Raw genomic sequence first — 17,116 nt, forward strand, 5'->3', positions numbered from 1 at the left:
GGCAGTTGAATGTAGCGACATTGTGCAGTATATTATATGTCATGCTTATGTATGTATATATATTTTTCTGCATTGTATGTGACTTATGCTAGTGCTGACTGTCTGCTTTTTCTCTCACCTGTCAGTGTATATCTATCCCTTTTCTTTATCTGCCCTAATACAGGTGTACCTGGGGTGGTTCTGAGACCTCACATATATATATTTGTTAATATCTGTGAGGTTTGTCACATACTGTTGCGTGCTGCACGTTGCCATGTTTTAGATGGAACTGTGAGTTGCATACGCTGATAATGGGTCCCTGCAGCTAATCTTAGCGTCAGTCAGGACCGGTATGGCGCTGCTTAATATTTCCGTCAAGATAGTCAGATATATCTGACCTGGAGATTGCACACGATACTGCACCCATTATTGCTATCCTGCAAGTCATAGCCTGCAGGAATTAGTGCGGAGGACTTTAACTTAGAAAGGTTTATGTATGCAGCACCATCTGGTGCGGGGCCCCTTGCACGACCCCCTTAAAGGGCGGTTTATTTCTCAGGTTCCTCTCCTTTGAGGATCGCCGGGCGGGCCCCATTGTCGTCCCTCGCTTGGAGTTACTTCACCATACTGCCCTTTTGAACTCGGGGTATCTCGCAATTTCTTGCAATTTACCCCTGTGCAACAGACTGTCGCTCCCCGCCGGGGTTTTTCACAGTACATGAATTACCTCCGATACCACATCGGTCTGTCATTCCCCTTGCAGGGATTACCACAACGGCCACCCTGGTGGATGTCGTTTTATACGAAATACTAATTGGCGTGATATACGCCCTGTGGTTACTGACCAGTGGCTCTGCCGTGAACTGGATGGTATATTCGGCTCTTTCCCTCTCACATGGGGGGAGCCGATTTCAAGTATTATTATCGCTGCTTTGGGGCTGGTAGCCAGGTTCATTCTGGATATAGAGAATGTCGATCCTGCACCTGTATCATACATCTCCCGTTTTCTGCCCAGCGGGTGGATCTCATAGCGGGAGTCTGGCTGTCGCCAGATACGAGGAGTCACAAAGGCCTCCTGTTTCCCATTCCCTGAGGGTCCTCACAAGTAATGGAAATCCCCTCCTGGGATGGATTTGTATGTTAATCATCGGATTACAGGCATTAATCCGCCTCCCATCCCGGCCTGGACGGATTTTACGGATCCGTAGGTGGTAACTTTGCCTGAAATCAATGTACTCGTTTTCAGGGCCTGTTGCCCGTCCTACCATGGCCATCGCATGGTGATGCTTTTGTGACGTTTTTCCCCTCCAACACGTCTGAGGTTCAAATATCTTTTGCCGCTCACATAAAATATGCAGTGGTCATATGTGGGATTACCTCATGGGATGCCGGTCTTCTAACTTTCAGGGTTTCGGCGGCGTCTGTATCCGCCGCAGTACCCTATGGCTGCGTTATGGGAAAGCAGAGGTGCGCACTCCTTCCATGGGGAAGATCTTGTTTGGTCCTGACCTTGACAAGATCGTTGCATCATTGGCAGTATCACTAATGGGGAGATACCGTCTTTAGCTACTCCCACTACATTCGGACTAACTCTGTTAAGTCTTTTTGTCCTCAGGGTCAGCCTAAAGGCCTGTTTTTTCCTAGGCTGTTGGCCTCCATGAGGGCCACCATATCCAGTACCGAGCAGTCCTGGACTTCCGGACGACCCTGTTTCTACACCTGAGGATATACCCTCAGCCTGACGGGACAGGTCTACATCTGGGGAATTTCCAGAGTGAGGTACTGATTCTCAACGGCCTCTCATTGCTCAGGCAGCCTCCTCACAGGCATTGTTACACGGGCCCTTCTTCAGACCTGATCAGGGCCTTACAATCCCAGAAAGCTATACAGTCTTTGTGGTAAGCAGAGCTATTTCGGCCAACCTCACTATCTCAGTGAGGGACTGGTTGTTCTACTTTCTTTCTGGGGCGGTGACCGACTGGTCCTCATTTGCCTATACTCTGTCTGAAATCCCTGAATCAGATTCCAACGGTGCCTGGACTCAGGTGGAATCGTCCATGCTCCATCATCCGACGTTTGGAACCTGGGGATTTTAGGGTATATCTGAGTATTCAGGATACGTACCTACGGGTACGTACAGAGCCCTCTCATCAGCATGGGTTCAGGTTTGCTGTGCCACAGCAACACTTGTAAGTTTCGGGCTCTGCCTTTTGGGACTGTCCTCAACTCCACCGGGGTTTACCAGCCTTATGGATTTTCTGACAGTTCACCTGTTCAGGGTATCCGAATGCTCCTTTCTCTGGACGGTCTCCTGCTTTTAGCAGGATCACCAAGGTACTTTACCGCCAGGTCAGGATAACCGTGGCTTCTTCTCGGCACAGATAATTAGTCAACGGAGAAAAAGTCCTCCCTACATCCCTCACAGGGTTTTCTTCATCTGGGAGCACTGCTGGATTCTCAGACTCTGAGAATTTTTCTGGCGTAAGACAAGATCTCCACTCTTCAACTTGGAGTGTGCGGATATCTACGCATTCGACATATGTCATTACTCTTTGTGATGCGTGGTCTACCAGAGTGTCTACCTTTTGGTAGGGTGGAATGTGCTCAGTTCCATTCCAGGCCTTGCCATAATTGACTCCCCTCCAGATGGATCGAGTTTTTCCCATCGGATCGCTGTTCGAACGATGATACTTTCTCCGGAGGCGAGTTGGTCTCTGTCCGGGTGGCTATGGCCATCTCGTCCAGGGTGTTCTTTGCTACAGACAGTGTCTGGTCCGCATTCGTTTCGGGGCAGTTGGACGTCTGTCGTTTCTGCCCTGCCACTTAACTTGTTGATACTTTAGGCTGTCTTGGACCTTCACTCTGGCCTAACCCATATGTCACGGTAAACCTGAATAGGTTCAGTCCGACAGTTTCACAACAGTGACTTCCATCTAGGCAACACTGGTAGTTGGGTGGCAATGTCAGGTATGTCATCCATTCTGACATAGTCCAAGGGTCTTCTCCTGGCCAACTCTGCAGTGTTTATTCCCGGAGCTCTCCATTGGGAAGCGGGCTTCCTCAGCCGTCGCGACGTGCATCCCGGGGACTAGTCTCTTCTCCAAGAGAGGTTTCAACTCCTGGTTAGCAGAGGGGGCCTCCCTGAGGGGATTGATCCTCATGGCCTTCTGACTTGATCACACATTACCGGTGTTACAGTCCAGCTCCAGGAGTACTGAAGCTACCTTCAGTGACTCTTTGTCAGTGAAGTGGTCCTTCCACTTTGTGTACCTGTGTCCTCCGGTCTCCCTTCTTCCTCCAGGTCTTCGGAAGTTTAATTCGAGACGGAGGGGCTTTCCTTCTGGGGGCTCCAGTTCGTCCCAGACATCACTGGTACTAAGATTTTCGGAGTCTCCTCATCGATACTCCGTTCCTACTGCTTCACTATCTGGACCTGTTGTCTCAGGGTCCTTGTTTTTCCCTGGACCTGGATCGTTTGTCTTTGACTGCGCCCCTACTGTGGTCATAGGGCTTCCCTGGCTCTGTCTTCATTGAGATGTTTAGAGCAGATAGGCCAGACTTTGCTGGGATCTGCCACGGACTGTGGCATACATAATTCTTATGGTATCGTACCTGTCGATACGATCCTCCGGTGTCCAGGATTTTCAGATATTCTGGCATTCCTTCCGGCTGGCTTGGGTTTCACCCTTGGCCTGGCCTTCCTGACAGTGCGGATCTCTACACTGTCAGTATGGTTAAGATATGGAATTGCTCCGCTCTGGTATCCAGTTCATCCTTTGGAGTGTTTTCTGGATTATGCCTCCACTTGTCCTCCCTAGGGACTCCTGGGGAGTTAGTAGTGGTTCTTTGTTCCCTCCGGGGACAGTCAATGGAACCGCTGGTTGTGATAGCCATTACATGGTCTATTGTTTAAGCTCTCTCTCTCTCAGTGTGTTTAAATCAACCAGGAGAGTGTCTGAATTGGGAGCGTTCTCATGTGGCTCCCTCTTCTGGAGGGCATCATGTCAGGGTGTGAGTTGCTCTCGCCCTGTATTTCTTCTTAGAGTGGTTTTTAGGTTCCATATTATTCTGGAACTTATGGTACGGCCATTCAGTCAGCAGTCTTCTCGGCTGGTGTGGCCTCATTGACTGTGGTCCGGCCTCTTTGGCTTTATATGATCCGTTCAAGTTCCTTATGGTATTCGGACTCCTTATTGGTGGTCTGCGGTTTCTGGTTTTCACAGGAAACGATGGCCGGCCTATAATGAAATGTTGGCTGGATGGCCTCGTATGTCTTCCTCAGGGGCCTACCCATGGGTAGGCATTTCTGTCGTTGAGGCTTGTTTTTTGTCAGGCCATGTAACCCTCGTGGGCGGCTCGTTGTGGCGCCTCGGCTGTTTTGCCTTACTAGGTATCCACGTGGTCTTCTGTCTATACCTTTTTAAGGTTCTAGGCATTGGTTTCCTTTGCCTCTCAGGATGCTTCCTTTTTGGCGACGGATTCTCCTCTCAGCACAGGAGCGTCCCCACCCTTGGTTGAACTGCTTTGGGACATCCCCAAGGTCAACCCTGTGGACCCCCTATGGACCCTGAAGTAGAAAACAAGAGATATGGTAAGAACTTACCTTTGTTATCTCTGTTTCTACGAAGTCCATAGGGTCCACAGGGCGCCCACCCTGACGCACCTGGCTTCATATGGGCTGTGTTACTGGTCACCGGTTTCCCGTCTCCTTTTCTGTGAGTATGGTTCTAGAGTGTTCCAGTTTTCTCTCTCTTTTTCTCTCCTCCTCCGGCCTTTGGCTACTTACAAACTGAGGTGCCTCTGGCTGGGGGGTGGGGTTATAGGGAGAGTGGACCCAAGTGCATCCTGGGAGCTAAAAGCTTTAACTGCGTGGTGCCCGGATTTGGTTCCCAACCTATACCCCAAGGTCAACCCTGTGGACCCTATGGACTTCGTAGAAACAGAGATAACAAAGGTAAGTTCTTACCATATCTCTTGTTTTATATATATATATATATATATATATATATATATATATATATTTTTTACTGTGTTTCACTCTGCTGTTAAGATGGTCGCTAACCAAAAGAGAAAATACAAATAGAAAATTTAACAGCGCTGCGACACACAGTGCATAATAATCTAATTTCCAAAAAATGTATACGGAGAGATAAAAATTAAAATAAAAAATGTTTTTACATTTATTTAAATAATAAAACAGTGCCCATAAATATATAGCCATCAGCAATATAAATATCACATGTATAAAAGCGACATAAGCATTAAGAAATGGATAATAATTCAAACAATGAATGAACAGGTATCTGTCTGATATCTAAAGATAGTGTATCTCAGCATATGATCAGACATTGAAACAGTTGTCAACTGTGTTTTTCAATTGTTGCAATATATCATGTTTCTATTATATGGTGCATACACACGGTCAGATTTTTCCTTCAGATCTGATCGATAACGATTTAAAAATCGTTCAGTTGTTCATATCTGAAGGAAAATCTGACATATCTGACATGCCTGGACGATGAACGATGCGCGATAACGATATCTGATATCTGATGTGTTTGCAGTCAGACTTGGACGATTCCATTCATTTTAATGCAGTCAAAAATCGTTCAATCGTTCAAATCGTTCAAAACTTTGGAAAACTCGTTCAAATCGTTCAATCATTCAATCGTTCATCTGACAAATCTGACCGTGTGTATGCTCCATTTGTCTCGAATCACCACAATTAGATGGATTAAGCTGACTTGCAGCATAATGATACTGTTTTGGGATAGTTTACAAACCCCACAATCTCATTGAATCCTTGTTTAATGTCTCTTTTTGTATAAGTATAAAGTCTGGTCCACAAATAAAAATCCACACCGGTGCCACTGTAGTCGTTGTCTGCAATATCATGGCTTTAATCTGTGGGGCAAAAGATCATGACCATGTGTGGATGCAGATTAGTACTGCTCCTTCCAGAGTGGTGAACAGCAAGTATATTTCCCTAACTCGTTTCTTCCCAACAGGAATTTCTTCAGATGGGTGTGTACAAGGGGGATCAAATCCACCCTTTCTTTTTTGGGTCTGTGGTTGGAGTGATCCAGGCACCAAACAGTTACAAGCTTTAGCTCCCAGGATGCACTGGGTCCTCCTCCATATATACCCCGCCCCTTGGCTACAGGCATTCAGTTTTCTGTTTGGTGCGCAGTAGTGCACCTTGTGAACAGGGGACCCTAGCAAGTATGTTTCCTCTCATACATCCCTCCTGGATGGAGGGTAATGTCCACTCAGTTCAGAATCTGGCTTTTAGCATCTACCTATCTGCAGATGCTACAGGCGAATAAGGCATCAACCGTCTAAGCATATAAATGGACTGCACCATCCTCTCAGTCCAGCCTGCCTTTAGATTCTGATGTGTATATAAAGTTTAAACATGTGTGTATGTATATAATATGGTAAAGAAAACAGCTCATCAATATATACACACACACACACACATACATTTTCTCTCTCACACACGTTTCTCCCTCTGGGCCTATCTCTAAGAGGAGGAGCATCATTCATCAGTGGATGTTCCTCTCTAGCAGGGGTGGTTGATTCAATTCTCAATATAGAAGATGAAGTACCGGCTCCTAAGAACCTAATAAAGGCTGGATTACCTCAATTTGTACAGCTTACTGAGTTTGTGGGAAGCATGGAACACGCCAGATAAACTGTTCCAGATTCCAAAAAGACTAGTGTCTCCCACAGGGAGAGTGCATTAGGTGGGAAATCCCCCTCCCTACTGGGGATTTTTACGTGACACCTTTCTAAAGGCTTACTTCCCAGAAGGTTGTTTGCACAACTCCCCCATCGGATGCTATCTAGGCCCTTGTTCTCTATTTGACCATTCAGGCTTCTAAATTCAGGAGTGATAATCCCGATTCCTTTGGTTAACAAGGAAGGAGTTATCACTCAGATTTGTTTTTGATTCAGAAGCTAGATGAGTCTCATCGCTCTATTCTAAAATGGAAATCTCTCAGTAGGTTTGTCCATGTGCCCAAGTTCCGTATGTAGACTCTACGAGCAATTGTGCTTGCAAAGGAACCTGGGGATTTCATGGTTCCCTTGACATACAGGATGCCTATCTGTACCTATTGCCAGGGGTTTCAGTTTTGCTGTTCGTCAGCAACATTACCATTGCCCTTTGGTGTGTCCACAAGCCCCTCGGGTGTTTATCAAGGTAATGGCAGTCATGGCTGCTCTTCTCAGAAGGAGTCAGGATACTGCCATACTTGGTGACCTCCGGATATTGGTGCAGTCTCTGGAGATTTTACAACGTCATCTCCAGCTGCCCATTGTCTGCCTACAGGAGCAAGGCTGGATAGTCATTTAGAAAAAGTCTTCTCTTTCAACACAACAGATGGTACATCTGGGAGCACTACTAGGATTCCCTGGTACAAAGGATCTTTCTATCGGGGGACAAGATTGCTGAGTTACAAATGCAGGTGCGCAAATTGCTCCACAATCAAAGAGTGTCAGTTCACTCTCCAACTTCGAACATGGTGGTATAGGCCCATTTCCATTCCAGGCCCCTGCAGCGATGGAGTCTGTCTCGGTGGGACGGTCAGTATCATCAGTTAAGGTCTCAAACGATCCTCATCTCGCCAGAAGTTTTTTTTCCTATAATGATTGCAGACAGCTTGTCAGAACAGGGGTCACCTCTTCTGGATTCCAGATTGGGTGCTCCACACTACCGATGCCAGCCTCCGTAGATGGGGAGCAGTGACGAGTTGTCACACCTTTTCAGGGAGGATGGACAACCATGGAGGGTCTCCTATTCATAAATATACCACAAGGTCCCCAGGTACGGGTCCAGAACCAGGGATCCCTCAGCCGATTTTGAGGACGTTCTAGTAGTGATGTGGAACTTCAAGCTAGCGTATCTTTTTCCTCCGTTCTCCCTCCTCCCAAGGGGTCATCAGGAAATTCAAACAGGAGGGCGAAACCGTAATACTGATAGCCACTGCTTGGCCCAGATGCCATTGGTTCACCGACCTTCAGAGTCTCTCCATAGACACTCCCATGGCCTCCTACTCGAAGGCCGGACCTGTTAACACAGGGTCCCTGCCTGCATCCGGACCTTCCCCCATCTGTCTTTGGCGGCGTGGCACTTGAATCTTCCATCTTAACAGCCAAGGGTTTTACTACTTCTGTAATTCAGATGATGCTCAGGGCATGGAAGCCTTCCCCTGCCCGCATCTATTACAGAGTTTGGCACTCCTATTTTTCTCCTAAGTTTTCTTCTTGCCATCTCCTCTGTCCACAGGGTCTCTGATTTGGCAGCCTTTTCTTGTCGCTCCTCCTTTTTTGATTTTTCATCAGGATAGAGCTGCTCTTCATACCAGGGTGGGTTACTTTCCTAAGGTTGTATCCTGCTTTCATGTAAATGAAGAATGTGTAGTTCCAGTCTTCAGGCCTCTTTAGGTGAAGCTTCTCTGGATGTGGTGCGCACCTTACATATCTACGTGCATCGCACCAACTCCATTAGGATATCTGTTCTTTTTTTGTGTTGTATGGCTGTCATAAGCGAGGCTGGCCAGCTAACAGACAGACTCTGGCTAGGTGGCTTCGTATGACGATTTCTCAAGCTTACACACAAGCTGATCTCTCTGTTCCAAACAGTGACAGCACATTCCACTTGATGCGTGGGACCATTGTGAGTGTTTCGTCGTGGTGCCTCTGCTGAACAATTGCGCAAGGCAGCCACGTGGTCTTATGTCCACGCTTTTCTCAAATGTTATGCATTTGATACATTTGCCTCTCAGGCTGCTTCCTTTGGGCGTCATATTCTCCTTTCTGCTAAACAGGAGCGTCACCACCCTTAAGAGAGTGGCTTTGGGACATCCCCAAGGTAATTCCTGTGGACCCTATGGACCCCGAAGAAGAAAATAAGAGTTATTGCATAACATACCTTTTGTCCACAGGGCACCCACCCTAATGCACCTGGTGTTATTGGGTAATCTTTTTCTTTTTTCTTTTAATAATTCCCTCTTCTTAGAGAGAGTGTTTCTGTGGTACAATTGTCCTTCCTTCTCCTCAAGCCTTCTCCTGCCTTGGGCTTGGTAACAAATTGAATGTCTGTAGCCAAGGGCAGGGTATATATTAAGGAGGACCCAGTGCATCCTGGGAGCTAAAGCTTGTAACTGTTTGGTGCCTGGATCACTCCAACCACATACCCGAAGGTAATTCCTGTGGACCCTTTGGACCTCGGAAGAAAAAGAGTTAAAGGTATGTTGTACCATAACTCTTAATTTTTTTTTTTTTTAAACCAGGTCCAATCCTAGAAACACGTGTATGGTGTTGATTTTATTGCTACTTATCCCACATTCACTGCAATATATGTAGTTAAAATGCTATCTCACTCCTATACATATACATTTACATTTATATAACTATTATTTAGGAGGAAGGCTTATTAATCCAATGTACAAAAGATTATTATTTATTCAACAATGCGCTAATTACTGGCTAAATCAGTAGACATAATTACTGTTTTTCCATAAATTGGCTCAACAAAACTGATTTTCAAATACATTCTAATTAAATATAGATTGAATTACAGATCTAATATTATGATAATATTATTTGAAAAGATATTTGATACCAAGTATAAAACATTTCAGGATGATATCTGAGTTTATCAATAATCTAGGAACAATAACCGTGTATTTATCAGCGTGAGCAACCCCTATGCATAGCCCGGGAATATCGATAGCAATATCCCCAATATATCTCTCTTGAGAAAAATGCATCAATCACAATTTTACTTACAGAAAATAGAGATGATAATGATAATAATACTAATAATAATTTTCAGTGATGATAAACAAATAATATTGTTAATATAAAATCATACAGGAACTATAACCATATATTTATCAGCGTGATTTTAATATAAAATCATACAGGAACAATAACCATATATTAGCGTGAGCAACCCCTATGCATAGCCGGGGAATATCGATAGCAATATCCCCAATATATCTCTCTTAAGAATAATGTATTAATCAGAATGTTACTTATAGAAAACAGAGCTAATGATAATAATACTAATAATAATAATCAGTGATGATGATAAACAAATAATATTGTCAATATAAAATCATAATGATGAAAAATAAAAATTATAAAATGGTCACAAAAATATTAATAGTAGTAATAATAATCATCCTAAAGACATGTGTACCCAAAATTAAAGACCCAGCACCTTGGGTCACACGGATTAGTCCCATTGAGGACCACAGGCCATAAATTATATATCAAAGATGTATATAAATATAAAAAATGATATATAAAAATATATATAATAAATGAAAAACAAATAATCAAAAACAGATACTTAAAAAAAGAAAAGAAAAGATACTTCAAAACAAAAAAGGAGTCATCTTGTTACATAATGGGAAACCAGAACATAAGTAGAACCTAAATAGAGCCTCACTGATGTTAAATCTGTGTAGATAATGCAGTCAAGTTCAAAGAACTTCATTTAGGTCTATGGTCTTCTTAAGACCTTGAGGAAAGAGGCTATTGAACTCCTGAATCCAGTACACCTCCCTCCTGCACAGTTGTTTATATCTATCACCCCCCCCCCGCTAGTGTATTTGATGTGTACCACTCCTGTTACAGTGAGGCTTTCTGGGTTACGGTCATGACGGAGCGCAAAGTGCCGGGAGACACTGTGTCATGACTTTATTCACAATATTCCTCCTGTGTTCCCCAAACCTGATCTTAAGGTTTCAGGTGGTTCAACCTATGTAAGAGAGATTGCAACTGTGGGGTTTGGAAACTATCCCAAAACAAATCGGTATCATTGTGCTACAAATCAGCTTAATCCATCAAATTGTGGTGATTCGAGACTATAATAGAAACAAAGTTTCAACATGATCTATTACAACAATTGAAAAACACAGCGTTGACAACTGTTTCAATGCCTGATCATATGCTGAGATACACTATCTTTTAGATATCAGACAGATACCTGTACATTCATTGTTTGAATTATTATCCATTTCTTAATGCTTATGTCGCTTTTGTATTTATACATGTGATATTTTTATTGCTGATGTCCTATATATTTCGTATGCATTTTTTGGAAATTTAGATTGTTATGCACTGTGTGTTGCAGTACTGTTATATTTTCTATTTGTATTTTCCCTTACCGGGAATTGGGCTCGTTTGAAATTAAAGAATCCTTTTTCACATAAATGAAATGATAACGGTAATAAAAGGGAAAAAATAAAATTTTTGATCAGTAAAGGGGGCTTACACATTATTAATTTTTTCCAGAAAAATGTATGTATTCATCTCTACATGATATAAATGAAAGTTATCGTTGTGGTTCTCGAGATTAGCCCGAACAAATAGGCACCTACCAGGGACCGTTTTTTCATTTGCTTGCATCACTAAAATAGTCACTGCTTGGCTCCCTTTTGTCATACATTAATGTTTCATAAACCTAACCTTCCTCAACAAATTCTCTATAGACTAGTGAAAGCTGCATCAAAATTCATCCAGTTGTTCTCGAGATTAGCCAAAACAAACAGATGCCTACCAGGGACTTTATATTATACTATGTATAGAGGCAGTGGGTTTGAATTACAGGAGAGAACCGTGTGTTAGGAATTTATTGACCACTAGGCAAGTAGTTGATATTTATTATAGGTTTTTCTATTACTGTGTTGAAAATACCTTGTGATATTTAATTTTGTTTTTTTACTTGTAGATCATAAGGATCAAGCTGTGGAATGCTACAAGAAGGGTATCCAGGAGCTGGAGAAAGGAATTGCAGTGCCAGTGGTAGGACAAGGTAGATGCAAGTGCATTGCCAGTGGATTTAATGTGGTCTTTGTTTCATTTAAAGTCAAAGCCGATTTTTCTGTAGAGCCTTTTCTGAGATGCCTTCTTTTAAAAAAAAAAAAAAATACCACTGGTTTCTTATAACATTGTACTTTTCATAGTAGTTTCAGCATATGGCGAAAAATAACACTTGCACATCTTATTTACTATACAGTTGAGCGCTCAGTTGCAAATAAGGGATTGTTATACTTGTCAGGATATTTACAGGTCTTGTGATGCATTTATGTACTTCTGGTACCACCTACTAACCCACTACCTTTTTTTTTTTTTTTTTTTGTGTGTGATATTTATCTTTTTCATTTCCAAATATGAGAAAAGTGCTTGTTTTTTTTTTTTTTTTTTTTTTAAGTGTCGCATAGGCACAGAAACCGGTAGGGAAGGCATACCATTGAGGAAAGTGGACCACATACTGCATCAAATAAGACATCATTTATAATTAAAGCCTGGAATGCACAATTCTTTCTATGAAGTGGCACAACAGAGGGAAAGGTTTCAAAATTTTACTAGATTGAAGTTAGCAAACCCTTCCGGTAGGGTGTCTGCATGTCATGCGTGTGCGTACACGTGACCCCCAACATTTTGGAGAATGATCAGGGTTTTTTACTGTAACCCCTTAACTGCTTGTTTAATGTGATTTGCTGTTCACAATTTTGAGCAACATGTATATTGTTAGCCCATTGCCTTCTAATGGATAATGAGACTAAGATAACTTCCTGAAAGAAATTCCTGTTCTCCTTATCTATGTGGAAGAAGGAACCCTACTTTGGCCTGTTTACTTTTAACTTCTTCTTTGGTCTAAATACATCTGGGCTCCTTGTGAAGACCTTTTCAAACTGGAATCTCAAATCACATGATCTCTAGTTTGAACCTGATGAAGTGAATGGCCAGATATTCTCTGCGCTGCGCTGCGGAATTTGTGTGCGCTATATAAATAACTGATAATAAATAATAAATAAATAATAATGAAGAAAAAGGAATGGAATTAGAATTGTAATTGTAATAAGATATTATGTGAACTAGAATGTGGATTCACTTATCCAGTTTGACATCTGAGCAGTGACCACAGTTGAATAAACTAATTAGAAAAAGGCTGCTATCAGCATTTTGACCCCAAAAATGCAGTTTTGACCTTCGTAAATTAAAACAGGCTTATTTTGTGCACCAACTTTACTATTACTTTATTGCGCTCCCACCTAAAACCCCAAACACACTCACTCACACACTTTTATTAACTTTATTACTGACGTAGTCTGTTTTTGTTTCTGTTTGCAGGTGAGCAATATGACCGAGCACGGCGTCTACAAACAAAAATGGCAACAAATTTACTGATGGCAAAGGATCGATTACAGTTGCTAGGTACTATTATTTTTACTAATGTATCTTGGGTAGACTATACTGATCCAAATAATTTTTGTACTGTTTGTAACAACTGTTATCTATTTAGTAATCAGATGCCATGAGTTGGTCATCTTGAATTCCTTATGATTCCAGTAAGAGCAGTTTATAGTAATAAAATAAAAGCACATTATGGTGCCTGGATTGACTTCAGCTATTTTAGGCTTTGTACCGATTTAGCATTAATAATCTCTTTTTGGAAAGAAGTTGAACGCATTTAAATGGATGTGCTAAGAAAACCGCAGATTATATTCACTGATAATTCCTGTTCTTAAAAAGAAAAAAAAAACCATGACAGCCTTTACAATTGATTAGTTACTTTCTAGATAGATAGGTTTCAAATGGTTCCTTGGCTGGTATATAACGGAGTGCCTCCTCTTCCCTTGTGACTTCACATGGCTTCCCCAGCTGTTTCTAAAAAAATATATATATAAAACAATATGGGGAGAAACTTGGGCTGTATGGAGTATTTATAAAAAAAAAATGAATTATTGGTGAGTATAATTTGATGCTTCCTTGCTTTAATACTCAATGGTAGCCCAAGCAGTGGGATGTATTAAGGGAATACAAAAGGGATCGCTATAAGAATGCGTAAGCAGGGATCTGCAAATGATCCCGATGCAGATAACCACTGTAGGATTGTGGGGATAGTGTGTAAGAGTTGTTCAGCTATCTGCAGTGCACAGGAGAGGAAGTAACGATTAGTGTGTCAGGGGACAGTGTCTGCAGGAATACGCAGGGTTAAAGGTGGAATTTCAAGACAAGGGAGGTCCAAGGGGCATGGAAGGGGAGGCGACTTGGAAGGACAAAAGGCTGATGCACGGATCCAGCATCCTCTTTTACAAGAAATCTGTAGGCAGCAGTTCTGCGGTGATTGTCACGGCCCCCATTGATATTGAAGATCGTGAAGGCTCCTCCCAAAACGAAGTGGTGCATGAGTCTAGATATGGACTTTACACTGCGTAGCGAGGGAGGAGTTTTGGCTGACTTCACGATCAGTGGGATTGGAAGAACCCAATCCTTGGGTAGGATTACCCACTTGGTTGACCAAATTTTGAGTAGTACAGTTCGCTATTGCTTATCCTAGGCCACCAACTTTATGGAAGTGATAAATAAAATTTGGACCTTCTTCCTGCCAGCTATGGTGTGTAGTGTCTTTATTTTATTGGGTATTAAGAGGTAATGATAAAGTCTATAGGTGGCTAACATTATGCAAACACACGGAAGCCATCATACTTAAGCAGCTTACATTTAATCACACTTTCTATTCAAGTGGCTGTGTGGTGGCCATATCCCCCAGTAGAGGATTAAACATGCAACTGATAATGGTTAGAGAATGTATGAATAGATGGGGGAGAGGGGTAGCTCCATATCCCCCCGTAGAGGATAAAACATGCAACTGATAATGGATAGATGGGGGAGAGGGTAGCTCCATTATACAGCATCCAACTAGATGTTTTTCAACTACCTATTTCTACCTATTTAGAATGCACTGTAAGAACTACCATGGAGTAAGAAAATCATTGCACCAAATGGGTCGTACACATTTGCTTTTTGTGTTAACTTTAATCTTTGTACATTATTTTTACTACTTCTTGTTCCATTGCACTGCATATGATGAGTGTTAGTGCAATTGAAAACTTACATTCCTCTCCATAACAATGCATTGTAAAGTAAATACCATGACAGACTTTTGGCCTGAACAAGATAGCTTCCTGCTCTGTAGGTGCATTTTTATACAAACCTAGATTGAACCCCTTGTAAATGCATATCAAAGTCATACATAAAAGCAAATATATGGGTTTTCCTTTAGCTTTAACCATAATTAAATGCTTTGTAAATGACAGTATGTGTGAAGTCCTTGCGCTATACAATTAGATCTTTTCACATACAGTACTGTTCTTTTTTCTATAGCAGGTTCTTATTTAAAACCTTTCAGGATGCTGGATCCGTGCATCAGCCTTTTGTCCTTCCAAGTCGCCTCCCCTTCCATGCCCCTTGGATCTCCCTTGTCTTGAAATTCCACCTTTTAACCCTGTGTTTTCCTGCAGTTACTGTCCCCTGACACACTAATCGTTACTTCCTTTCATGTGCACTACAGATAGCTGAACAACTCTTACACACTATCCCCACAATCCTACAGCGCTTATCTGCACCGGGATCATTGCAGATCCCTGCTTACGCATAAGCCGCTTAAGTACGATGGCTTCTGTGTGTTTGCATAATTTGTTAGCCACCTATAGATTCCTTCATCATTACCTTTTAATACCCAATAAAATAAAGACGCTACACACCATAGCTGGCAGGAAGAAGGTCCAAACTTTATTTATCACTTCCATAAAGTTGGTGGCCTAGGATAAGCAATTGCAAACTGTACTACTCAAAATTTGGTAAACCAAGTGGGTAATCCTACCCACGGATTGGGTTCTTCCAATCCCACTGATCGTGAAGTCAGCCAAAACTCCTCCCTCGCTACGCAGTGTAAAGTCCGTATCTAGACTCATGCACCTTTGTGTATTATTTATATATAATTTATATTTTCCTAGGGTGCATTGTCGATCATCTGTGCATTTACAATTTACATGTAGTCATCAATGTATAAATAATTCTTTCAGCAGGCATAATGGTATAGATGTATTTGATGAGCTTTTAGGCCACTGTTCAGTCCTATTTATTTTTTGTATTGTGCGACTGCACAAAGGAACATCTCGATGTCAAAGTTTGGTAATTAAATGTCAAGGGAAAGAAATAGATTAAATACAAAGCTGTCCTTCTAAAGACTTATTATAGAATTAGAAGTATGAATGTTATAAGCATTTAGTGAGCATGTTTATGCAATTTAGCAGAACTGGAACTATACAGCACATGCAGTTAAAATGAAATGTTCTCAGTTTGCTAGAGGCGTGTGCTTATTACTTTATCATATAAAACTGTCACAATAATGTGATGTCCTTCCCATGTGCAGCTTTAGTACTGAATGAATGCTTTGCTATTGCTTCTAACACATTGCTGTAAATGGAATTGGTCACAAGTTTTTTTTTTTTCTAGCCTACTTCCATTAATCAGTAAATGTGACTCTCTGCAGGCTAGTAATAATTCCAGAGAGCGAAAGCAAAACGTATTACGAATTTTGGTGGAACACATTCTTCTATTTCTAATGACCAATTCCATTTACTGTGGCTGCATGTAGTCCTTGAGGCGCACCCTGTTACCATTGACCGTTTTGATGCATATGGGGACTCATTGCAGCTTGTTCTAAGGGTTCCAGGGGTTACCTTGATTTCTTAGCAAGTTATGGATTAGCAGCAAATGTGCTTTCACAGTGATTTGTTAATATATGTATAAACTTTTTAAAAGGTCACCAATTTTCCTATGCAAGATATTTTAAAGATAGATGTTTCCATTGTATTTGACGTGAATGGTTATTCTAGTTTCATTTTTCAACCCTCTTCTATATTGTGCTTGGTGTCAACATGGCTTACCCACTTTAGAAAGATACTGGTGGGCCAGTGCCACCTGTGCTATGTTCCTGTATATATGTGACTTGTGACCCCAATTTCCTCTTTGTTTTAAGTCTCTGAGTTGCAATTACATGTGTCCTATTTAAAAAATGTGTAACTGTGTAGTATACTCTCATGTCACCCATGTTCCAAATTTTGTGGGAGAGCGTGAGGGATAACGTGCAATTGGCACCATGGAGGAAAAGACGGGAAGATTACTATGTAAAACTGCCATCACGTGAATGATTGTGAGTCAAAACTGGCTCTGGCCTAAGTTATGTTTGGCCATTGTTTAGAATGCAGTTGGTTTGAACACATTACTGCACACAGGTGCTAGACTCCAGATTTCAGTAACCTATAGG

At 42.0% G+C, this 17,116-nt stretch overlaps 1 protein-coding gene across 2 annotated transcripts in view; it reads left to right on the top strand.

The window, feature by feature from the left end:
* Positions 1-17,116, top strand: part of SPAST (spastin) — an 81,363-nt gene that overhangs the window by 8,307 nt on the left and 55,940 nt on the right. For both annotated transcript variants that reach the window (XM_088474365.1, XM_088474366.1), the window contains exons 2-3: positions 11,726-11,809; positions 13,132-13,215. In XM_088474365.1, the coding sequence (XP_088330491.1) occupies positions 11,726-11,809; positions 13,132-13,215 (168 nt within the window). The remainder of the gene's footprint in view (positions 1-11,725; positions 11,810-13,131; positions 13,216-17,116) is intronic.

The sequence above is a fragment of the Taudactylus pleione genome, unplaced genomic scaffold (genome assembly GCF_031769625.1).
Source record: "Taudactylus pleione unplaced genomic scaffold, aTauple2 ptg000154l, whole genome shotgun sequence".
Taxonomy (NCBI): Eukaryota; Metazoa; Chordata; class Amphibia; order Anura; family Myobatrachidae; genus Taudactylus; species Taudactylus pleione.